This window comes from Nothobranchius furzeri, chromosome 10 (assembly GCF_043380555.1).
Source record: "Nothobranchius furzeri strain GRZ-AD chromosome 10, NfurGRZ-RIMD1, whole genome shotgun sequence".
Lineage (NCBI taxonomy): Eukaryota > Metazoa > Chordata > Actinopteri > Cyprinodontiformes > Nothobranchiidae > Nothobranchius > Nothobranchius furzeri.
The window spans coordinates 48,462,992-48,488,973 of NC_091750.1; the positions used below are offsets into that span (position 1 = coordinate 48,462,992).

Genomic DNA, 25,982 nt, shown 5'->3' on the forward strand with positions numbered 1-25,982 from the left:
ACAAATACACTTAACAAATTTTCTAATTTCCCTTTTTGTTTTGGTATTCCCAACTGACTGTCCTCATTGGACCAATCGACACACGTTACTATGGAAATGAGCAAAGAGCTCAGGGCATATCTGCTGCTGGATCAGTTACAAATTTGTCATTGACTGAAAAATGCACAAACAGCAAAGTTAGCGGCTGCAGTCAGGTGGGTTTTAAATGACCAAGAAAGAAAAAAGCTCCTGCTCTTTCATCAGCACCTTCAAGTTTACAGCTCAGCACTCAGATGAAGGCACAATAGAACTCCATAAAGGTTTCATGGCTGCATGAGACAAAACAGTCCTGTTTGGATGAATAAATTAACCTAAAAAACGGCACCAGTGACAAGAGAGAGAGAACTGTAATGGAGATGTGGAAGACATGTGGGTGGAAGTTGTTTTCTTTTCAATAACTGGCTGCGAGTTTTGTGCTTCAACATGAAATATGGCCTCAGCACATAAAAACGGTGTGTATCAGTGCAAGGAAATCAAACGATGCATACAATATTCCCCCTCTTTCATTCAGGCAGAAGATTGAGCAGCTCCAAGCCTGGACAATAAGCCTGAAGAACATTTTTCATTGTATTTATTACAATATGATTTCATGTATAAATCTAGAGTTTAGGGTGGCCAACCGGACTCAGGCGTGTGCTCATAACCATCAGTACGAATATTAAATAAGTAATTTTGACCCTGTTTGACATCAGAAATCCCAAAATGAAAGATATTTTTGACAACTTTCTATCGTTTTCAATAGAAAATTAGATTTAAATCCAAATTCTGCAGTTACATCCTCATCCTCGAGGAGCTTTTTAACTCCAGATTAGAGCTGCATGTTTTTCCGCTACAGCTGGTGGATGTCGGTTTTGTAACAAACTGTGCTGCTTCTCAACACCTACAGATGATGACCCTCAGAACCCCCATCTCCATGCAGAACTGGCCCACATGTGGGAAGCCAGAGGCTAGAAATCACAAAGAAAAGTTATTTTACAGAATCCGATTTGAGTTAAATCATTATCAAACAGTGCATGAGATTACAAACAGATTGCTGCAGCACATCAGCAGCACCTGTGAATGACTCATATACCAGAAGGAAGGAACGATTGACTCACCCACACAGAGAAGCAATTTGGGATCATTATCAACAGGAATTTAAATGCATCTGAAAACCTGAAATAAGGTATTTGCATATTAAAAATTGATCACATGCAGTAAGTAAAACTCATCTGTGAGCTGCTTATGTCTCTGTATTCTCCTGCAGGAGAGACATTCCTGCAGAGAGATGATTCGGTGCTTTACTGGGCGGCAGCTGCTGGAGACAAATTACCCACAGCACTTGAGAGGGACTAACCAAAACGTCTCAACACTTTTGCATGAGACAGAGCTTTGCTATATCACATTGCTGGAGTTTTGTACACTTTGCAGTATAAATGTTCCCTCAAACAAATCCCAGAGTCATTGTGGATATTGGGAATCCAACTCAACCTGTCCTCAATCACAGAGAGTGAAAAGTAAAGCACATCTTTGTGACCAAATGAGGAAAAGACGTTTGGGTAAATTGGTGACAAACTGATGGTTAAAAGACAAAACAACAACAACATTTGCATCCCTGCCACACACCTTTATTCTCCATCTAATCCATAAAAAACACAGACCACTGCAGATATTCTATTACTTTTCTGTTTTAAACGGCCCAAAGAGACACAGGCTTTAGGTGATGATGTTTCCAGAAGGTGTGTATGTGTGTGTTTCCAGTATGGCTCTCTCACCTCTGTCAGTGTCGTATAGATAGACGAACCTCTCCCACTTATAATGATCCAGGAGGCTGAGAACAACTCCTTTCAAACTCGGTCTCATCTGGATGACGAACTGCACGTCAACGTCGATGGGGAAGCTGGGCGTGATGAAGGATGTGTGCAGAGCCCCGCAGAAGGAGGTCAGCGTGTTCATGGACTTCCGGTCGTAGAACCCAAAGATGGCGTAAACTCCTCTGGAGAACTGGGAGCAGACTGGCGACACAAAAAAGGAGAACATTCAGGTCACAGACAGAACTAATGGGCCTGCAGCCTGGTTCAGGCGCACGCTCTGAGGCCATTTAGTACTTAAAGTTGCTTATTCTGCTAATTAAAAGTAATCTTTTATGGAAGAGTTTAATATTTATGCTGGCGTTAATCATGAAGAAGCAGCTTTCAAAGTAAATGTATGACATGCAGGATGTGTGCGACCCATGGCCGTGCTCGGCTGCCCTTCACTTCTCCTTCCTGGAAACACAACTGCTCGGTTAATCAACTTGAAATAATGTGGAAGTGAGTGCACTGGCCGCATCTTTTAATGGACAGCTACGCCGAAACACGAGCATGCTAATGTTCCAGACCTGGACACCGTTGCTCCGTAAAAGATTTATAACAAACCTTATCTGTGGCCATTCGTGGAAATTAGTTCGGACCATAAAAGCACAGCAGACACTTGGTCTTACCAGGCGTTTTATTTTATTTGTACATAATAAAAAAGATTAATGGAACTAAAAAAACAGCAGAACCCAGGGTGTGACCTTTGTCCGGGAGTTAGTAACAACTGAAGTAAATGCTCTGATATTTCTGACCCTGTATAACTTATAAATCCTATTATTACACTAATAAACACAAAATGAGGTTATTTGCAAAAGACTGATCCTTTAGGGAGGTTTTTTTTTCTGTTGTCATTGTCCCACAAGTCCTAACTCTAATATTTGTTGACATGTTTGAGCTCATTCTTCAATATTTCATGCTGCCTACTTGTTGCTTACGCTTTGCCTGTGCTGTTACATCCTCATTTCCTGCATTTCAGTTATTTAATCTCAAAATGCTGTTTTCCCTTCATCCGCACAGCCTTCGGTGTCGGTACAAACATCGGGTTTGCAGATGTCTGTCACAGAAAGGCCATGAGCACATGCATTTAATCACAGAACAAACATGAGCGTTGACAGAAATGAGACCGCTGCATCTGTTTGAGATCAAGGTGAAAATCTACCAGATGTTGCTGGATGGCAGATTTTCTTTTTCTTTAAGGACAGTTTTTGTTTCGAGGATTGTAAACCGTTCAAGAGGACTTCACTTTCATGATCTGGAAAATGTCTGAGTGATTCATTTATCTTAGGGTTCGGCATGCTTCCATCTTTCTCTCATGAACAGTTTTTAAATGAAATCCAGCAAAAGTTGCAGATTCCAGCATTTCTTCAGCTTATTTAAAAAGGAGGGAAATGGATGAATACTTCTCGGCTCATTAAATGCCACCTAACCACGGGTTTACTTTGTCCAGTTTCAACAGACAGCCGTGTGTCCTAAAGGACCAACAAAATGATACATTTGAGCTCATGAAGCAGTAAAACCCAGCCAGCTGGAGTAAATCCCCCTGATCAGGGTCTTAAATGAAGATACACATCATTTGCTTTATAACACAGGGACGTGCTGGTATTTTTCTGCCCTGTGTGCTTCTGTTCAGTAAACCAACTCAGGCTTTTTCTCTGCATGATTAAAGACCAGCTGGGAAAATTTTCCTCTTCTCACTCTTTTTTTCTTCTTCTTCTAACTCCCACCTTATTCGTCACTGTGCAAAACACCCACATCTGCCTGTCATTGTTGTTTCTCTCTTCTCTTCTCTCCCCTACCTTCTGCTTGGCTTCAGCTCCCACCACCTTGTTAGATTTAACAGGTAGAGACGCCACTGCTGGTCAAAACACGGCTTTCAACTCTGCTGCAAACAGCTTGGAAATCCCGAGTCTTTTTATGAAACCTGCTAATGGAAGGATGCAGATAGTGCGTAGAGAAGCTGAACACAAACATAAACTGAACCCTGTATAGCGTCATGAATGTCCTGTTTTTGACCTAAAGGTCATGATCTGCTGTGTCTGCTCGAGCAGAGACATAAACTCTCTGACAGGCTAATCTACCTGAGAAAGTGGCCAAGGTCTTTCATGCACTCTGCTCATCTGAACTGCTTCACCTCTGTTACAGCGAAGACAAAGAACTCTTGTGATAAACAAATAATCAACAACTTTGTTATTACCAATAATAATGTGAGCCCAATGTTCATCAATCTGTGAAATGACAATGTTATTACTTGATATTATAATCCTGTGATCAGTAGTAATTTACAAGTAATTATAATCTTGGACATTTGCACTGATCCAATCAGAACCTTCGTTTCTAACGCGAGGCGTGGTTTTCTGTGGTGTTTGTATAAACCCTCTTTTGCATGTCAAATTCTGATTCATCAGTAAACTAGAATATGACAATTATAAAAACTATTCCACGCCACCTTTTCTTTAGTTCAAAGCGTTCTAGAGAAGTCTCGGACAGGCCATCCGGACTTCCTCTTCAGCCAGAAAGAACCACAGACAAGCTGGATAAAATCTGCTACAAGTTACAACTGACTGCAACGGTTCCTTCAGAATAAAAGCTGAACCTCACGACCCCTTCAGGGTCTCGGAGACGCCAATGATAACCTGTCGTGACCTGGAAGCATTCCAAGACTAGTTTGGTCGGCACCGCTGCTTTTCTATCGGCTTCGGTACCAAGGAGGGTCCTAAGGACCTCGACAGTCTGGATCTAACGGAGGCTTCCCCTGGGGTATGTAGAGCGACAGATAGCGTTTCATGTGTGTTATAAATCTCCTACTAAAGTTTAGAGTGAAACATTCACTCCCACTCAGAACTAACTGCTTCTCCGGATCTGCTGGTTCTGAATAACATTCCACACACACACACCATCGTTCATTTCACGCCTCACTCCACCTTGGTTCCATCAGCACACAGAGTGTTAAAGTTAGTCTTGTTTAAACTGTGTAGAAATAAATTTCTTAACTATTTTAAACCTGACTCTCTCTCTTTCCTTGGAGTTAATACGAAGTGTCGCTTAATCCCTGCAATAAAAAGTTCTGATCTTCTGGTTAAAATAGTCAAAGATCCATCAGATTGATATTTCATATTTCTATGGAATCTCACGTTTTATGGTTCATAAGTAAGATGTAAACGACCCATTCTTTACACCTGAAAGCTCAAATATGAAACAGGATCAGTGTTGAGCTGCTGTTCTAGCATGGGAGCCCACGCCACATGCAGCGAGGAAGTCTAGAGGAGGTGAACTCGATCGGAGAAAGTCACCACTAATAACCACCAGGTTTGAAAGTCTGACTAAGTAAGAGTAAGAGTAAGAAAATTAGCTGGAATTGGCCACGCCCACCCCTGCTCAGGCTGCTATTAGCTGACTTTTATCAACCTGAGTAACTTTTATATTATGCTGAGCGCACCATGTTTCATAAAACCCCACCTCTGAATTTGATAAGTCTGCTTCCATCTCATAATTTTACCCACCAGCTCTGCATTATGTGACTCGGTAACATCCTGTAAAATGCAGGTCAATTACTTTGTGCTCACTCATCTTGCTATTGCTGGTGTTTGCTTTGATATGAAACCTGCAGATCTGTGAGTCAGCAGCAGGATACAGCATCCGATTCTGTGTTCATCCTGCTGCTAATTAGGGAAATTAACTTCCAAAGTTTGCTCTGACTACTTAGTGAAACAACCTCCCTGATTCTCTAAGCTAAAATCGTTCTGGCTGCAGTCTAGTGCAGGTAAGGAGAAACAGAAAAGTGAGAAAATAAGCACATTTCCTTTCTTTGAGATACTGGGAAAATAGAATTAAATTGAAAAAAATCTGCCAAAAATTATCCATGAATCCCAAATGAAAACTCATTTACTCTTAAGAAGACACTGAAAGCATGGTTTATAGTTTTAATAACCTGTTTGTGTTTTTTCGTGGAGCCGTATTCATCCTGGCTCCTCCAACAGGCTAAATCTAAATGCAGTCATAAACCGACCATGTTGGGACCACTCAGTTTTGAAATCTAAACTTTGCAGAAGGAAAATGATGCACAACTGTAGAGTTTATCACGTTTTCTAAGTCTGCGTGAGGTTTGTCCTCTCTGACATTTCTGTATGCTATATTGATACTTGACTAAATGTTCCCAAAGAAAGACGTAAAAAAGCCGAAACAGCTGCAAATCCAAACTGAAGGCATGAGAAAAGCAGTCAGACGTTTTTAAAGAGCATGAAGAAATCACGTCAGATGAAAGACCATTTCTGACAAAAACATGTTCAATGTAAAATTGTACATGAAGATGAATATTAGGACAAAGGCTGGTTACTATGCATGTGCACAGCTGACATTAATCGTGTGTAATGTCCTACTCAAGCTCTTTCAGGGTCTGACCTTCAAGGATGCAGTAATTCAATACATTTAGTTCTTTTCCATTCTGACATCTCACTCTTTAAAATGTTTTTGCTTTAGTTTTAGCGTCACACTAGAAAGTAAACTCCGCCGACCTTATTTTTTTCATTCAGGGAAGGATATAGGCTGTAACATGACTGTTTTTTTTCTTTTCAATTTTCATTTCCTCTTGAAAAGAGTAGCAGCTGTTTATCTGAGGTGGCCTTCATTTACAGTTTTGAACAGTTGACTGGATGGAGAGACACTTCTGCTAAGAGCTGTACGTGGGCTTTCTGATGAAAACGACACCCTAGTCAGGTATTCATCGATATTGGCCTTATTTGTGATGTCTTAATTAATACAACCGGCTATGGAGTCAAACATTAGTCACTCATAATCTAGTTGGATTAGTTCATGGTTCTGAGGAATTTACAAATTATCATGATTGTTTTTGTGGTTTAGAGACAAACATCCCACGGGACAGACGAGTCATAAGGGGACAAATGAAGGTGGCTGCATTTAGAGGACATCCTGCTAAATATGCAGGTTCACTGTCATAACTGTCGTGGCTCGCTGGGATATTTAGTAGAGGTGAGATAGTGAGCTTCTTCTTCATGAGTGAGTCTATGAATGCTCCTTTCAGTGTGACATAGATCCGTCTGGCTTTTTTGATCCGAGCCTTTCCTCGTTTATCTTTCTGCTGCTAATAGAGGAAGTAGGGATGGAAGATTTTTTACATGTTTAGCCTGCATGTGAAACTAAAAGTAACCAATAATAAATGATTTCTCAGCGAACCTGCACTTGAAATAAACTAAATGTATATGGATGTATGTTGCAGCTTGATCCAATACACAGAAGCAGAGTCTCATTTGCATATTTTACAGTATTATTTTAAAAGCATCTCATCTGTTTGAACTGAAATGAGATTTTCATTATTGTAAGGCCACATTAGAACCTGCTGGTTTCATTTGCCCAATACAGGGAGTGCAGAAATATTAGGCAAATGAGTATTTTGTCCACATCATCCTCTTCATGCATGTTGTCTTACTCCAAGCTGTATAGGCTCGAAAGCCTACTACCAATTAAGCATATTAGGTGATGTGCATCTATGTAATGAGAAGGGGTGTGGTCTAATGACATCAACACCCTATATCAGGTGTGCATAATTATTAGGCAACTTCCTTTCCTTTGGCAAAATGGGTCAAAAGAAGGACTTGACAGGCTCAGAAAAGTCAAAAATAGTGAGATATCTTGCAGAGTGATGCAGCAGTCTTAAAATTGCAACGCTTCTGAAGCGTGATCATCGAACAATCAAGCGTTTCATTCAAAATAGTCAACAGGGTCACAAGAAGCGTGTGGAAAAAGCAAGGTGCAAAATAACTGCCCATGAACTGAGAAAAGTCAAGCGTGCAGCTGCCAAGATGCCACTTGCCACCAGTTTGGCCACATTTCAGAGCTGCAACATCACTGGAGTGCCCAAAAGCACAAGGTGTGCAATACTCAGAGACATGGCCAAGGTAAGAAAGGCTGAAAGACGACCACCACTGAACAAGACACACAAGCTGAAACGTCAAGACTGGGCCAAGAAATATCTCAAGACTGATTTTTCTAAGGTTTTATGGAGTGATGAAATGAGAGTGAGTCTTGATGGGCCAGATGGATGGGCCCGTGGCTGGATTGGTAAAGGGCAGAGAGCTCCAGTCCGACTCAGACGCCAGCAAGGTGGAGGTGAAGTACTGGTTTGGGCTGGTATCATCAAAGATGAGCTTGTGGGGCCTTTTCGGGTTGAGAATGGAGTCAAGCTCAACTCCCAGTCCTACTCCCAGTTTCTGGAAGACACCATCTTCAAGCAGTGGTACAGGAAGAAGTCTGCATCCTTCAAGAAAAACATGATTTTCATGCAGGACAATGCTCCATCACACACGTCCAAGTACTCCACAGTGTGGCTGGCAAGAAAGGGTATAAAAGAAGAAAAACTAATGACATGGCCTCCTTGTTCACCTGATCTGAACTCCATTGAGAACCTGTGATCCATCATCAAATGTGAGATTTACAAGGAGGGAAAACAGTACACCTCTCTGAACAATGTCTGGGAGGCTGTGGTTGCTGCTGCACGCAATGTTGATGGTGAACAGATCAAAACACTGACAGAATCCATGGATGGCAGGCTTTTGGGTGTCCTTGCAAAGAAAGGTGGCTATATTGGTTGCTGATTTGTTTTTGTATTGTTTTTGAATGTCAGAAATGTATATTTGGGAATGTGGAGATGTTATATTGGTTTTACTGGTAAAAATAATTGAAATGGGTATATATTTGTAATTTGTTAAGTTGCCTAATAATTATACACAGTAATAGTCACCTGCACACACAGATATTCCCCTAAAATAGCTAAAACTACAAACAAACTAAAAACTACTTCCAAAAACATTCAGCTTTGATATTAATGAGTTTTTTGGGTTCAATGAGAACATGGTTGTTGTTCAATAACAAAATTATTCCTCAAAAATACAACTTGCCTAATAATTCTGCACTCCCAATAAATTAGAATAAAACGTTTGCTTCGTGGTCAAAATGAGACCAAAGCCAAAGGGCACACAGTTTAAATGATATCTGTGTAAAAACAGTGAGGCGTTTTGTCCACATTAAGGTCTGCAATGTTGCACAATTGGTCTCAGTTGACCAACCGCATTGAAAAAAAAAAACAAGGCATATAGAGAGTGAAGTCTGAGTTGGTGTTTCTCCTCAGGCGCTGTTGTTGCATGCTGGCTGGAAATCCCTCTTCGCTACCAATTACAGCTTTGGAAAATACGCATTTTCTCCCACTGGGTGAATCCCTGTATATGCTCATTATACACCAGGAGAGCAGCAGCACTGGCTGGATTGGCTCTAATTTGAGGAATACAACTAGATACGGTCCACTTGCTAAAATAACTCAACAGAAAAAAATCTACAGCAGAGATGCAAACTGTAGACTTGGCCTGAGGCTCCTGAAGCGTTAAAAAGGACACCGGCTTAAACGGTTAACTGCACAATAATGAAAGCGCTGCAGACTTTTTTTTTTTTATCTTTGTGTTATTTGCATCAAATTCAATTCAGTTCAATTCAAATTCAAATATACTTTATTAATCCCAGAGGGAAATTAGAGTTATGCAAATTAGAGAAATTACAGTTTATGGAAATTAGAGAAATGCAAAATCATCAACTAAAGAGTGATAGAACACATTTGATGCTGCAGAAAAAGCAATAAATTAGCGATGCACCGATAAGAAATTTTAGGGCCGATATCCAATATTAATATCACTGTTATGGCCGATAACCAATATTGACCGACACCGATATACTAACATTAATGCTTTTAAAATCATCAGATTTTGTATATGTAATAAAAATGAACTTGTCATCTGTTGTATAATTGCTTTATACAAGTTATTGATCACTACTGTTTGTCAATCACACTTATCATGAGGATGTAATCAAGGAGAGCCGAACATAATGTGATCATGAGGATGTAATCAAGGTAATCCTGGTGGAGGTGTGCAGCTTTGCACGCACATCAGGGAATGTATAAGGAGCAGAGCAGAGCTCAGAGCGGTTAGAGCTGTTTGAAGGATTCTATTTGACGAGGTTCATGGATTACGTTTTCTAACTGGGGTGTTCAGCTCTCCACCCATAAGCAACGGTAAGAGAAATGTTTTGTTCATGATTGATAACTTGTATGAATGCTGGTTGAATAAAGCCTTGTTGTTCCTCTAATATTCAAGTTGTGTTTCATTGTTTCTGGCGTCGACTTGACAACGATCCTGATTAAATAAATATAAAGTGTAAAAAGAGACTTTGAGTCTTTTAAGGTAATTAAAATAAAATAAAACATTTTATTTTAGAACATTTTTGGCGTCACGAACAGGATCAGTCAAGCTATTCCAGCAACAATGAAGTGTTTTTGGAGAAGCAAAAAGGAGCCGAGTGCTTCTGGGGAGGGAACGCCGATTCCCGTGCCGATTCCCGGCTGGGAAACGGAGGAGTTCCGATCCATTGGTGATATGTTAAGGCAGCGCGGTGGACGCCCTGGGCCGTGGGGAGAGTTAAATGGAGTGGTCAGCCCCGCCGTGGTGCTGGACCGTTTGACGCGGATAGAAGTTAAAAAAAAAGCGCCGCTGGCAGGAGTGAGAGATATGATGTGGCTTTTTGCAGAAGCATGGAAAAAACAGGAGTTAGAATTGAGCAGTTGTAGAGAGCGAGCGGCGCAGGAGAAAATCCATGCTGAAGAAGTTGAGAAATCATGCTCAGAGTTTGAGCAGAGAGTGTGTGTGATGGGGAAAGAGCTAAAGCATGCTCAGAATGTTTTGGATAAAACGCTGACTTTTGTGTCTCGAGCGCAAAGGAAGGAAAAGAAGCGACCTCGTAGAACAGGTCCTGCTCAGATCCGGGCGTTTGTAAAGAATGTTGGTGAAGATTGGGACCCACAGAAATGGAACGGGGATCTTTGGGGGGATGATGAGGAGGAGGAGTGGGTGATTAAACCTGACCCACCACCTCAGCCCTTGTATCCATCATTACAGAGGATAAAGATGTCAGAACAAAGACCTATTACTAGGCGTCGGCGAGAACAGCAAATTATTCCACCAATACTGGTAGATATGGTGGATGATCAGGGACGGCCGGAACTCGATGAGGCGGGTAATATAAGAAGGATGTTACAACAGCAGCCACAACCCGCCCCTAGGCTGCTAACAACGCTAGAGGATTATTCACAAGATGAGTTAAATCACATGAATGGGAAGCTGAAACAGCGCCCAGGCGAACCAACTGACTCCTGGCTTAATCGCCTTATGGAGGATGGCGCGTGTGATATAGCCATAGATGCCGGTGATGCCATGAGATTTTCAGGATTAAGTACTGATGCACAGATAAATGCTGAATACAGGGCTACAGTCCGGGCATTGCCAGCTGATGAAGATTTCAATGTGGGGGATGCATATGCTCTGGCATGTCATGTAATCTATCCTACCACGGCGGACTGGTCTGAGATTAAAGGGCAATGGCAGACAGTGAGAGATGCCATTCAGCGGCTCACCAGACTCACTATTAGAGAGCAAGTGGCTCGAAACGGGGGAGCTGGAGTGGTGGACTGTAACATCTCTAAGGCAACTAGAGATCACCTCATCAGACATGCCCCACCACATTATAAACCCATGGTGACCAGCTTGTTGTTTGGCGCGGCAGACCAGACTTTTGCCGCGATAAAAGATCGTCTTGGCGAACTCACCACGCTGGGTGATTGGTCTGAGACGAGGAGAGAGGGAGCTAGAACTGAAAATAAACCCAGGATTGATCCACATTCAAGGGGTCGTAAAGGGGGGGCAATGGGCCCCTCTAGAACAGATCTGTGGAGGGCACTGCGACAAGCGGGAGTGCCGTTTGAGGAGATTGATGGATTGCCCACTAATGCATTGATGGAGAAATGCAGCCAAATGGGACTGAAGGTCCATTGTCAGTTCAGACATTGTCCTGAAAAGGACGACAGGATGTCTGTGTCAGAATTGGTTGGAATGTTGCAGAATGTGATCAGGGAGGTGGCGTCGAAGCCTGCTGAACCTTCCGCCCCTCCCAAGGAATCTTCAGAGGAGGAGAGTTCAGATGAGTGTTATCAGGTGGCGGCAGTGAAGCGTAGAAAGAAAAAACAGCACCGAAGGGAACATGATGATGAATAGGATGAAGGTCAAGCTCAGGTTGTTGCCAGTGCCTCAGGATGGTCAATAAATGATATCAGACCACATGTGGAATTACAGATTTATTGGAAAAAATCAGTACAGACAGTAATGGCATTGGTTGACACTGGGGCGGAGGCCTCGGTAATTCATGGCAATCCTGATAAAATAAAGGGAAACATTGTAGAAAAAGGAGTATCAATGCTCCACGAGCAAGTGGCAGACGTTCCAGAAATGGATGAAGTGCCTTTTGAGGTAAAACCAATCCAGGATTCTCCTGTGAAACTGGGGGTAAGATGGAGCGAACTCACCCCAGAGCAGCAGGAGCGAGCCTGGTTCACTGATGGTTCCTGTCAATATGTGGCAGGAACCAGGAAATGGAAGGCTGGGGCATTTAACCCTGGTACACAACAAGTTATGGAACTCACAGGGACAGGAAAGAGTAGTCAATGGGCGGAGTTGAAAGCAGTACACATGGTAATAATGGCGGCTGGGGTGCAGGGAGTAAGTATTTATACTGACTCCTGGTCAGTAGCCCAAGGAATGTTAACTTGGATGCCAACTTGGCATGCTACACAATGGAAGATACATTCAAAAGAGGTTTGGGGAGCTGACCTATGGAAGGACATTTGGGAGAAATGCCAAAATATTCCTGTGTCAGTATTACATGTGGATGCTCATACTAATAACAATGATCCTGAATCCCTGCATAATCAGACTGTAGATAAGATAGTGAAAATTCAGGCTGTAAGACAATCAAGTCCTGGATTAGCCAAATGGGCTCACGTTACTGCTGGACATTGGGGTGTGCAGGGAACATTGAAATGGGCGAGGGACAGAGGAATAGATCTCATCATTGATGATATTAAAACTGCCATAGAAGATTGTGAACCTTGTCAACATCAGAAAAAGAGAATCCCTCGACATATACAGGGACAGATACATCGAGGTAAACAAGCGGGACAGTGTTGGCAGATTGATTTCATTGGACCATTGCCAAAAAGTAAAAACTGTAAGTATGCATGTACAGCCGTGGATACGGTGTCAGGGGTACTGGTGGTGCATCCGTGTCATAACGCCAATCAGGAGGCTACATTGAAATGTCTGTCATTAATAGAGACCTATTATGGACTACCTTTGCAGGTTCAGACTGATAATGGTACCCATTTCACTGGAAATAAGATCAAAGAATGGGCAGAGAACAACGCGGTAGAATGGATCTATCATGTAGCATATCACCCGAAAGCTAGTGGACTCATTGAGAGAATGAATGGGTTACTGAAAGAGAAACTAAGGAAACTATCGGTTACTAATTCTTTGGACAAATGGAGAGAAAATCTGACTAGGGCAGTACATCAGTTAAATAACAGACCCGTGGGGGATGGAGTTACTCCACTGATGCTAATGGTTGCCAGGGCAGGAAGGGAAACAACTTCTACTGACCCTCCTATACGAATGTGGAAACTAACTTCTGAGGCAGAACTCCCTGTTAGAGCAACTGCGGGCTCTGTGGGATTAGATCTTAAAATCTTGGAAAGCATCACTTTAGTAACCAATAAAGTGACAGTGGTAAAAACAGGATTGGGAATTCAATGTCCACCAGGAACTTATGCTCATGTGTGTCCAAGAAGTGGTTTAGCTTTGAGGGGTCTAACCATTTTAGCTGGGGTAATAGACTCAGACTATCAAGGGGAAATAGGTGTGGTGTGTCAGCATACAGGTAAAGAACCGTTGGTACTGGAAAAAGGAGACAAGATAGCTCAGTTAGTAATCAAACGGTGTGTAATGTCCAAAGTTGAAGAGATTACTAAACCTACCACTATCACTCAGAGGGGTGAAACTGGGTTTGGATCATCAGACTTTACTGCGGGGGCAAAAGTGTGGGTGGAGCAGCTCAATGGTCCTCCCAGAGCTGGAGAGATTATTGCACAGGGAAAAGATGCTGTGGTAAGTGTATTGTTCCCCGGAGAGGAAAAATGGATTAATATTCCGATAAACAAATGTTACAGGAGAGAAAATTAATGCTTGTCATTCTATCTGCAGTTTTGTATGTATCCCATAGGCGGGTGTCTGAGTGACGGTGGTTGACTGGGTCCCCTTCCCCTACAAAAGGATTGAACCCTTGTCGAGGCGATGGATGGGCTCCACGGACCTGGTGGTGTCGGATGTTTGGTCATCGTCCTCCATGTCCTCGCTGTCATCGCACTGAGGGCACATTTCTGTTGGGGGCTCACGGAAGGACAAGTGTTGGAAGAAGGGGTCATGGGCCATCTGGAATTGGTTAGCAGTATGTCCAACCGCACTCAAGGCACATTCACATGCAGAGCAAATGACGCTTGCTACTTGGGAAACCTAACATCTACCGGTAAGATGTACCGGTGCAGAGGATGTCTTAAAATCCGAGGAAGGGTGATCAGCCCGGGGGTGTTGGTTCAAGGATCAACAGTAACCTTTAATTCTGCAGCGCGCATCTGTGCATACCATCAGGGGAATGGTACTTGCATACAAAATGGCACAAATTGGAGTATGAAGGTTGATCGCGATTTCCGGATCAGGAATGGAACTGTAATCACAGGAGGATACGCCTATTTGTACATATTCTGGGTGCTGCCCGACACAGCTAGAGCTACGCAGACAGCTGTAGCTCCCCTGGTTCACACTTGTCAACAAATGGGACAAATAAGGGTAGCCGAATATGTGCGATGGACTGTGAAATTCCCTCCTATTCTGCCTTGTAACAGGAGGAGGCGAGCATGGTATGACACCGTGCTAGGAGGAACTGGAACTTTGTATGGTCTGGCTAACACAGCAGACAATGAGGTGACACGAACTATGCTGACCAACACTGGAGAATACACCGCACAAGCTGTCACCAAGACTGCAAAATGGATGCCTTCGACTGTATCTAGTCAGTTAGAAGGAAGTGATGTGTGGAAAAGTGTATTTAAATGGAATCTAAAGCTTTGGAATGAAACTTATGATGCATTGCATAATTTGTCACACATAGGTAATTGGACAGTCTGTTCCTTGCAGACTATTCATGCTGAGACACAGAGAAATAGGTTTCAAATACAGGTAATGAGTAATAACTATCATGCATGGCGAACATTATGGAACATCAGTAGTTCATTATGGCTACAGCTACATGCAGAAATGACGATTTGTAATAAATCTATGTGTACTGGATACTGGGATCAGTATAATATGACATCAGTAATGACTGTGTGTAGATATCAGATACTGCCGGTGATAACCACTAAAGGGTTTTGGTATCTCCATGTTAGTGGAGAGTGGTGGGATGTTAAAACAAATCGAACATATGAAGTAAAACACTGTGATGAGACTGATAAGGGTTTAGCCTGCCCATTGGTAAAAGGACATAGCAATCCATGTTTCACTGATTCAAGGGTCGTACTCTGTGATTGGACGGTCACACCCCCAGAGGAACAGTTTTGGCAGGTGGGTCCTAACACCTTATGCGTGGCTACAATGACCAATTCCCCACAGGTACCTTCAGTTCCCTTTTCAGGTTGTCTCAAGGGTATACATATGTGGGAATGGAATAACGTGACCTATTGGTTGAGTAATTACACTGTATCTAGTCGGCTGACTAAGATACAATGGGCCCCTTGGACACTCTCACTGGAACGATTCAAATGCGCATTGGATGGTTCCACTGAAGTGGCAAAATTGATTGACTCTCATAGGTCCAACCTTTCCAGGCTTATGGTGTCTACTCTTGTGGCACAAGGGGAAATAAAACATGTTGCTACATTGATTGAACAGGCTTCCGCTCATCATTGGTGGGATATATTTACAGGCATGTCGAGTACCGCTAATAAAGTGCTAATTCCACCTATGATTGCAGCATTAATTATAATCAGCATTCTAACATTGTGTAATCTTATTATTTGTTGGTATGTTATTCGATTAAGAAGAGAAATAAATTGGGTAATAATGCAAAGACTACGATGAAAATTAAAGTGGAACTACAAGGTATGTTATAAATGACGTTGGTTTTGATGGGGAAATGGTGATGGATATGTTACATAAATTAGATGAAAAGTTCAAGAGTGGAATGTAATAAAAATGAACTTGTCATCTGTTGTATAATTGCTTTATACAAGTTATTGATCACTACTGTTTGTCAATCACACTTATCATGAGGATGTAATCAAGGAGAGCCGAACATAATGTGATCATGAGGATGTAATCAAGGTAATCCTGGTGGAGGTGTGCAGCTTTGCACGCACATCAGGGAATGTATAAGGAGCAGAGCAGAGCTCAGAGCGGTTAGAGCTGTTTGAAGGATTCTATTTGACGAGGTTCATGGATTACGTTTTCTAACTGGGGTGTTCAGCTCTCCACCCATAAGCAACGGTAAGAGAAATGTTTTGTTCATGATTGATAACTTGTATGAATGCTGGTTGAATAAAGCCTTGTTGTTCCTCTAATATTCAAGTTGTGTTTCATTGTTTCTGGCGTCGACTTGACAACGATCCTGATTAAATAAATATAAAGTGTAAAAAGAGACTTTGAGTCTTTTAAGGTAATTAAAATAAAATAAAACATTTTATTTTAGAACAGTATAGAATGAAAATTACTAAAGCAGAGTTTACATTATTATGTACACACACACACCACACACACTTACGCTTCTGAGATGATTACAATCACTGTCGCATGACTAAACAATTACACACCACCCCCCTCACCCTCTGAAACAGATAAACAATCGGAAATTAGATGAAAAAAAAATCGGTTGAAAATATCGGCCCAGTTTTACTCATTGGACCGATACCGATATGTTAAAAATTGGCAAACATTGGCTGATACCGATATTGATGCCGGTATATTGTGCATCCCTAGAATAAAGGTCAGTAAAATAAAGGAATTTTGCAATTTATAATGGAATCCATAAAAATTGAGTGACATTAATTCAAATATTATGTCAATATTTTATTTATTATTTGTGAAGTTTTGAATTCCCACTATGGTTGTACTTAGTTAAAACAATCACCAGTTTATCAGTGCTGATTAGTCATTAACACTGTCCAGCTCACAATGCAAATGACTGAAAAGACTGAATAAAACAATAACTGTTTTGCTCATGAAACTTTTTCTAATTTATGCAAGCAGCTCCACTAAATTATTCACCACATCAGTTGCATCGTTGCTTTTCTTTTATAATATGCCGTGTAGCTCACGGCTTGTTGTCCTTGAATTTTCTGAAGTAGCGCTAAGTGAAGAACAGAGATTTCAGAGGCCGTCGTGTAAGGCTGCAACAAACTGCTGCAACATCGCTGTAGCTTGTCAGAAACGATCACCGTCGCTCTGTTACAGCTTTGACATGTGACCACATTCGGATACGCGGGATCTAAGACTAACTGCACAACTTCAGAGGCCTGGCCCTGCAGCGATTTAAGACTGTTCTGCCTTTTTGCAGCATTATCTCCACCCAGGGCTGACCGAGTCCTTTGGAGGCAAATTAATTATATGACTTCCTTCTTCTAGAAAAATGGCTCTGAGCTTGTTTGTACAGAATATGTAGAATTTTCAACTTGACTGTTGCATTTTAAGTTAACTGATAACATATTTATCTACTGAAGTTAAAGGCATTTATTCAACATTGCTGCTTCCTGGTTCAACAAACATCATGTATTTATGTCGCATGGCCCGTGAATCATGTCTTACCCCAAAGCGATGGACCTTAAAAGTTCTTATTAAACTAAGGGTCAAACCCTCTATTCGTGTCAGTGAACACTGCTTAGAAAACAACATTGTGTGCATGTAGTTCCTATTTTAAAATGCCATGACAAATCTGACGACGGCTACATGTTAGCTTGGCACAGGTCATCAAGCTGACAACGTTCTGGCTGCAGAAGAAGCAAGTCTGATATTGGGATGAAAAGGAGACACTGTTGGGATGTCTTTCTGTTTAATCCCCTCTGAGTGAACGTCTGGAGCCTTCAAATGCAAACACTAACGTCTGACAGGCAGAGGTGACTACAGTGTGTTTTTATGCTGAACATGTTCCCATAATTGAATTCGGACTGTAGACAGTTTAGACCTGATTATCAATAACCACTAGGCTAAATTGAAAAGCAGCTTGGGTAATTATTTTGTGTCTGTCTACACATTTATAGAGTGAATAGATGGAAAACACTGACGAGGAATGCTCCTTCTCATGCCAAAGAGTTTAAAAACCTCGTCTCTGAATGCTATCAGTGCTGATTTCTTTTCTAAACTTGCAGGCACTTTCACCCGTGTTTAAAATTTGTTTTGTTGAATTAAAACAACAACGAAAAACCTCCGTGTAGCGTCTTTCTGTCTAATTATCTTAAGTTAAGGCCATACATGCGCTGTGCTCCGGAGACCTGCAAGTGGCTGCTGCGCCGCGGCTTGTATTTGAGTGCAGCGTGTGTGTGTAGAACACCTTTTTTTTTGTTGGTGCAGCTTATATTGAGGTGCGCTCTATAGTCCGGAAATTATGGTAGTTTCACGTTTTTCTGAATGAGACAAATGTCCTGGGAAATTACAGGAGTAAAGAAGTACCATGTGTCATGTTCTGTGTCCTTGTAGTCCCCAGCTCCCTCCTGGTTTCCCTCATGTTTTCTCCTAGTCATTTTATACTTAGTTATCCCATCCCATTTATTTTAGTATCCCCATAGATTTAGTGCTCTAGTGTAGAGTTTCAGGTTATTAGTTCTCTTATCTTTAGTTCTCTGTATAGTTAGATTATCCAGTGAGTTTCTTCCTTTAACACAATGTGTTCCTTCCCCATTTAGTTAATTAGTCTCACCTGATCCCTTCAGTTTACACTCCCCACACACCTGCTACTTATTTCCCTAATTGCTTCCCTCTGCGTATAAAACCCTGTCTTGTCTCTCAGTGTTTGTCGGTCCATTGTCTTTGTCAGCGTTGTTTTGGCCGTCTCGAGTTTTCTCCTGTTTGTGGTCATGAGTGAGCTTCTGTTTTGCCTTTTTGTCCGCGTTTTTTGCCTTTGGATTTTTGCCCAGCCTCCTTTATTAAAAGGACTTTTATTTTCTTAAACCACTCCTGCCTCAAGTAATTCTGGTGTTCTGCCTCTTGGGTCCTAACCTCCTCCTGCTCCCAACGTGACACCATGATTATGAGGAAGGTGGTTTGGTGGGAGAATATGATCATGGATGGGGGTAAAAAAAATTTGCTCTGATATTTCTAATTTTATTCTCAAAGAATGCTAGTAAGTTATTCAGTCAGATCTTAAGAAAACATGGATGTAAGGAGCACCAGGTGAAACAATCTGGTTTATGGTGTCAAACAAAACTTTACTTATTTTAGTTTGAGGAAATCAGCTGAGCAAAGTACGTGCCCCTGGAATCTTTGATTTTATTTTTTATACTTCATTAGAATGCACACAATTTCCATCTTGCTGCCAAGTCTCAGTCAGAAATAAATAGTCCAACTTCCCTCGGATGAACAGCTAATTTGTTTGAAATGGAACAGGCATTTAACAGGGCACACTGAACTGAATCTTGGAGATCATTTGTTTTCTTAGCTTGTTGAATGTGTCGTAAACATCTGGTGTGTTTCTGAGTTCTCCATCCTAAATGTTTATATCCTTGCCAGTTGATAGAAGAACTGGAATAGGAAAATGTTTTGGTTTGTCAGCAGAAGATTGACCATTGGACCATCTGGTTGTTGGTCTCGCCGAACCCCCGCATTTTTGCACCTCCCTGGGTCCTCCGTACATTACACACTCATGCGTTTAGCAACAGAACACCACTGGTGTGAGAGGTTATCTGCTCAATAATATCAGAGAAGGAGAAACAGCCGGCTGCTACCACTTTAGGAAATAAACAACCAGAGTCCCAAAAAGAAAAACACCATTTGAATTTATGGACAACAAGAGACGTTTGGACCTAGAAAACAAGGACTGGTGCTTAGCACTATCTCGTTTCTTCTAGGGATGCACCGATCAAGTTTTTTGCTGCTGATCACCGATACCGATATCAAAGAAAGCTGATCACCGATACCGATCACCAATACCGATTACGTGGATTGGCCAGAAATTTTCTACAACATTATAATGAGTGCTACAAACTACATAATCTGGGAATAAAGGAAATGTAACCTAATCTAAAATGGTCTGTCGGTCTGCTTTGATCTCTTTTGAAAACTCCGATCAAAACCGATAGGGGCGCTATCGGCCGATTGGGATCAAATGCCGATCCATCGGTGCATCCCTAGTTTCTTCTGGCATCACGGATTTCCTGTTCTGACAGAAGCTTCTCAGGGAAGATACCCGAGGGGAGGGGAGTGTTCCTAGCTTGTTTGCAGATTGGTTATCACAGCTTTAAGCAAAATTGACACATTTGTAATAAATCTATTTATAAATTGTAGAGGAAGCTGAGGTGTGCGGGACTTGACAGCTCAGTCCTTATCTCTTTTTACAGATGTGCGGTGGAGAGTGTTCTGGTATCAACGTGTGGCATGGAAACTACACCGTGGCAGAGAAGACAGCCGTACAGAGGGTGGTGAAGGCCACACAGAGAGATGTCAGTCCAACCATCGCAGACATATACACCTCCAGATGCAGGAAGAGGGCCACCTGTATCAGGAAGGACCCCACTCATCCAGCATAGTCATTCTTTGTCATGCTCCACTCTGGCAGGAGGCTGAGGAGCATTAAATGCAAAACCACCAGAAGAAGAAACGGCTTCTATCCAGAAGCTGAGAGACTTCTTAATGCATAACGGGACAAGAACTGTAACTCTAGCACTGTAACCATTACTGACAGCTACAGACATCCGAAGATAATTATATGTTGACACTATCGTAGTATTTATCCTGGTCACCATGCCTTTTTAAGTGTTTATATTCTTATATCCATACTCTATTCTGGTACTCAGGATGCTGCATTTTATTATTTTACATTGTCTTGTAGTATTTTTACCTCTTTTTGTTCCGGTACCATGCAAACGTTATTTCGTTCCACCCCATGTAAACAAATGATGCGAATGACAATAAACAATCCTTTATTTTATGTTTTAGACTTTTTTTTTTTTACTCCTTCCATCAGAGCTCCCTAGCACCCATTTGGACAAGCCTCCACTGGATCTAAGTTACCCACTAATCAAAAAACACACTCTGCAATGACTGAAATGTCCTAATTTTGACACAGCTGATGAGTCAAAGAACTGAGAGCAGCCTTAACAATGTAGAAGAAGAGTAGAAGGAGGTGGAGGAGGAGATCTGGCTGCATGAACTGGTCTGTGCTGCATTAGTGGGATTGTCCATTGCCTACACACTGAGGTGCTCTAACATTAGCCTCTGTCTGAACAGCAACACACTGGTTGAGTCACAGCAGAGGGAGGACAGAAAGCTCGGAACAAACACCAGTTACGAAATACTGTGGAACACTGGCTTTACTTCAAAAACTATTCTTTAAGATAATTGTTCAAAGCTTATTTTGCAACACACCCCAGCGTAACTGGCACATCCTTTGGTGGTGATTTGTAGCTCTGTCTTTTGCTGCCCTAATCTCAGTCTAAATGGATGCGACCTTCCCATTTCTACATTTATGCACGCAATCAGCCATAGCCTGCAGCAAGGTGTCACATCAATGCAACCCGCAGCCTCACTCCAGTCACAAATTGGGGGTTGAAACAATGAACTCAACAACACAATAAAGTTCTCTTTGTCAGAATCAATTCAGTCTCAGCTGGAAACCGTTTGCTGATCACGGGTTTGGTTTTGCTACATTTCTTATCTTCAACAAGAGTAAAACAGTAAAATTCAGTCTCTGGTTAATGGAAGTCAGGGAAAATTAAAGTTTGGTGAAAATTGATTTTTGCCTACAAGAGGAACAAACTAGAAGCCACACACAAACACACTACCGCTGGACTTCGGCCTGTCCACTTATTGATCCTCGCTGTTGACAATGGAGTTATTAGTCATCAGGGATTTGTAACAATCATTACATAGTGACCCAGCTGGAGGACAGCTGTGTTGTCCCGCTTTCCTGCAGCCAAAATCCATACAATGAACCCAACAGATGAGCTCTGAACACAAAGTAAATTATCTAATCCAAGTTGGGTTTTTATTATTCCAATCTTTCAAGCCCCAAAGATTCAAAAACAATAAGCAGATTCAACATTCCAGTCATTTCAACACTTGCTATTATTATCTAAACAGATGATGTGAGTCGTGGGAAAGCACAGCACTGACTATTCTGCAGTTCTTGCCAGAAGAGAAATGTGTCAAATCCTAATCATCACATTCATTTACTACATCAACACCTGCCAAGAAAAGCAGGACATGATGTCATCCAGGCGGTTATAAAAAGACTTTTGGTGCATCTTTAAGTCACAAACTGACCTGACTCATCCGCATAAAGAGCTGCTTGGTGCTTTCTGTCAACTAGCAAGCATTGGGCTTAGCTGCATCAGCGTCTCATGCTGAAATTAATCCCCGCGATTATTACGGTTTTCTCCTTATCCTTTAAGAAAACCCATAAGCTTCTTTCAAAAACAATGAATCTGGGTTTAGTTGGTGTCAATTCTGACTGTGGAGGACTTCACTAATTTGTGCTCCTGTCCTGATCTGGACAATCCAAGCATGTCCTCCTGAAAAGCAACTGCTGAAGTGCCCTTAAGCTGAGCATTGACCCAACAGCTGCCTCTTTGTAATTACTCAGCTTCTGGCAGTACAAAGTTTTAGTCAAACAAGGTCGTGTCACGGTTTGAGTATGTGAATAAACCTGCAACTTTCCCCCCAAGGTTGCACTGGGTCTGTGCTACCAAACTACAACAGCTTTAGGATTCAGCCGGAGGTCCTAAATGTACGAGGTACCGCTGCGTTCATTTTCCCTTTTTCTTTCGGCAGCTTTGTTCTCACGTCATTAGGTTACAGAGCCATCTCTAAGGCAACTGACAGAGTTCAGAAAGCTGCAGCTGATCCACAAGCGTGAAGTGTTAAATGCAGTTGGTGGGAAGAGAGATAACAAATTAATTCTCCAGATAGAAGTTGATGCCCTACATGGCAGAGGAGGAACGAGCAGACCCATTTTCCAAGCAGCTCCACAGCCTGTCGTTTCCAATCTGTCATCTTCGAGGGGAGATGACCACACTGGTTTCAGCACCAAATCCTTCAGATATTCATGATCAGAAGAGTAAACGCCTCCAGTTGCAGTAAGAAAAGGACACGTTGTTTAAAATCAGCAGAACTCACATTAAAGTATTAGATTCTGATATAGCTGGTTAATTTAAAATAAATAAATAAATAAAAGCTGCAAGTATGAGCAAATAGGTTTAAGAGCAGTAAATACACTCACTGGCCACATTATTGGGTACACACCTGTCCAACTGCTGGTTAACGTGTAAATCATTAATCAGCCAAACACATGGTGGCAACTCAGTGCATTTAGGCATGTTGACATGGTCAAGACCATTTACTACAGTTCAAACCGAGCTTCAGAATGGGGAAGAAAGGTGATTTAAGTGACTTTGAACGTGGCATGGTTGTTGGTGCCAGACAGACTGGTCTGAGTATTTCAGAAACTGCTGATCTTCTGGGATTGTCACGCACAACCATCTCTAGGGTTTACAGAGAATGATCCGAAAAAGGGAAAATATCCAGTGAGCGGCAGTTCTGTGGGTAAAAATGCCTTGTTGATGCCAGAGATCAGAGGAGAATGGCCAGACTGGTTCTAGCTGAGAGCAACAGTAACTCAAATAATCACCTGTTACAACCAAGGTATGCAGAAGAGAATCTCTGAACGCACAACACGTTGAAACTTGAGGCAGATGGGCTACAGCAGAAGACCACACCGGGTGCTACTCCTGTCAGCTAAGAACAGGAAACCGAGTCTACAATTCACACATGCAGGCTCACCAAGATTGGACAATATAAGATCGGAAAAATGTTGCCTGGTCTGATGAGTCTCGATTTCTGCTGTGGCGTTCATGTCATGAAGCTCGAAACATCTCAGAGTGGTTTCTTGAACTAGACAATGGATTCACTGTATATTTGGCCTCAAACAGTGTGGTAGAATGGGAGATTTGCATCATGGATGTGCAGCCAACAAATCAGTGTGATGCTATCATGTCAACATGGACCAAGATCTCTGAGGAACATTTCCAGTACCTTGTTGAATCTATGCCACGAAGGATTAAGGCAGTTCTGAAGGCAAAAGGGAGTCCAACCCGGTACTTGCAAGGGGTACCCAATAAAGTGGCCAGTGACTGTACATAAAACTGACATTTTAAACCAAATTTAACTTTTATGCTGCTACATTACCCACTACTGAAAGATGAAAGGTGGATAATGTTTTTGCCTGTTTTTGTGCACATTTGTGTGCTTTACATCTCATAAACAACAAACTGGGTTTTCATGAAAGTCTCAGAGAATAATCACTGATTAACTCTTCGGGCCATCTCAATTCAATATGGCCACCACAGCCGACCAACCGTAAAAATCCAAAATAAATGTCTATAAATCAGCCAATTTTACAGACCGTGACCTAACTTTTGGTGTCAGCGTTAGACGTCATGCTAAACACACACCCTTAGAACCAAGGCATGAACCACTGGATGGATTGTCATGTATTATGTGTACATCTAAAACTAATTACATTTAGGAGTCAATCCAATTTGAGATTCAGCCACAGCTAATTAAGCAAAAACAGCTCTAACTCAGTCAGTTTTACAGACTGAGCTTCAAATCCATGTTGGAGCAGCTGAGAGTCGTGCAGTAAACCTGTAAAATGTCTTAAAACAAGATGATTTTTCAACTCTGAAAATAAAATGCATTCTATCCGGGGGTGTTTGGTCTAATTTGGCCCAGCGTTTTAATAGTTTCATTATTTACTATTTGACTTTTTGTGTGAATAGACAATGAATGGATCTGTACTGTTGTATTTGTGTGATGCAGCGCTCTTTTGTTTGAACCAATCAGAAATAACCACTGCTGGTTTTAAATACCACATTTCTCCCATCTCATCTAAACGATGCTCATCAGCTTCTCTAAAATTACTGAATTAGTCTGTTTTCAAAATGACCGTCTGGCCAATTAGGTTTAATCATCCAGCTGGTGGGGTTGGATGCTTTGAGTGAGGAGTTAAAGAATTAAGACAGACACTTGGCAGGAGTGTCATTTAGTCTTATTTTTGTCCAAAACCACCCATTCCATTAAACATCATCGTATTACCATCTGTTTTGACTTTTCTGGATGACACCAAGGCACTGCCATGAAGTTTTACTTCATCTATTTAAGGAGTATTCACACCCCAAAAGCCTTTTCTATATTAGAGAATGAGCTGATAAAGGGGCTAACGACTCACAGGCATGTGTGACAGAGAAGCTGTTGGAGGACTCCAGGTTGTCAACGTTGTAATTGAGGTGGAAGGGTTTTTCTGTCACATTCTGGTTGGTGTTGTACAGCTGGACAGCAAACCTGAAGGCGCTGTGCTCCTGCACCGTGGAGCGCATGAACAGTCCACCTACAGGAAACAGAATATCATACAACAGCGCTCTGATGAGTCCAAACCAGCATTCTGCGTTCATGCTTCCCCCAAATGTACACAACGATGCAGTTAGGACAGGATTTTAAATTAAACCACAAATGTTTTTTTAAGGAGCCGTTAAAGTGTTCCATCAATGAATATGGCTACGATTCCCGCGCGCCTCATGCGGTTAAAGTTGGAGAGGATTAGGGAATAAAAAACAAGAAGAAACTGGTGTTTCATAAGATACGCGCTATAGAAGAATAAATACCTTTGAACTTACCGATGTTTATTTGGTTTGGAAACCCTGCCAACGAGTCCCCACAAAAATTAAATAATACAAAGACTGCAGCAACTGTGCGCTTCCACATTTTTCCCTCGGAGAAGTGATGTCAAGTCCAGGTCTGTGTGTGACTGATGAGGAGAATCATGAACGGGCTGGGTGGACGCCAAGAACCCCACAAGATGCGGCGCGTCTCCTCTCACTCACTGCGCGCGCCCACGTTGATTGTGTGCCAG

General features: G+C 41.9%; 1 protein-coding gene across 8 annotated transcripts in view; it reads right to left on the reverse strand.

Annotated features, from left to right (window-relative positions):
- LOC107386524 (glutamate receptor 3) overlaps positions 1–25,982 on the reverse strand; it is an 88,510-nt gene extending 62,528 nt beyond the window's left edge. For all 8 annotated transcript variants that reach the window (XR_001573103.3, XR_008559034.2, XR_008559033.2 and 5 more), the window contains exons 1-3: positions 25,747–25,982; positions 25,302–25,460; positions 1,794–2,033 (exon numbers count right to left, since the gene is read on the reverse strand). Coding sequence is in view for 5 of the 8 variants with exons in the window: in XM_015960962.3 (XP_015816448.1) it covers positions 1,794–2,033; positions 25,302–25,460; positions 25,747–25,834 (487 nt within the window). In the remaining 3 variants the exon portion in view is untranslated. The remainder of the gene's footprint in view (positions 1–1,793; positions 2,034–25,301; positions 25,461–25,746) is intronic.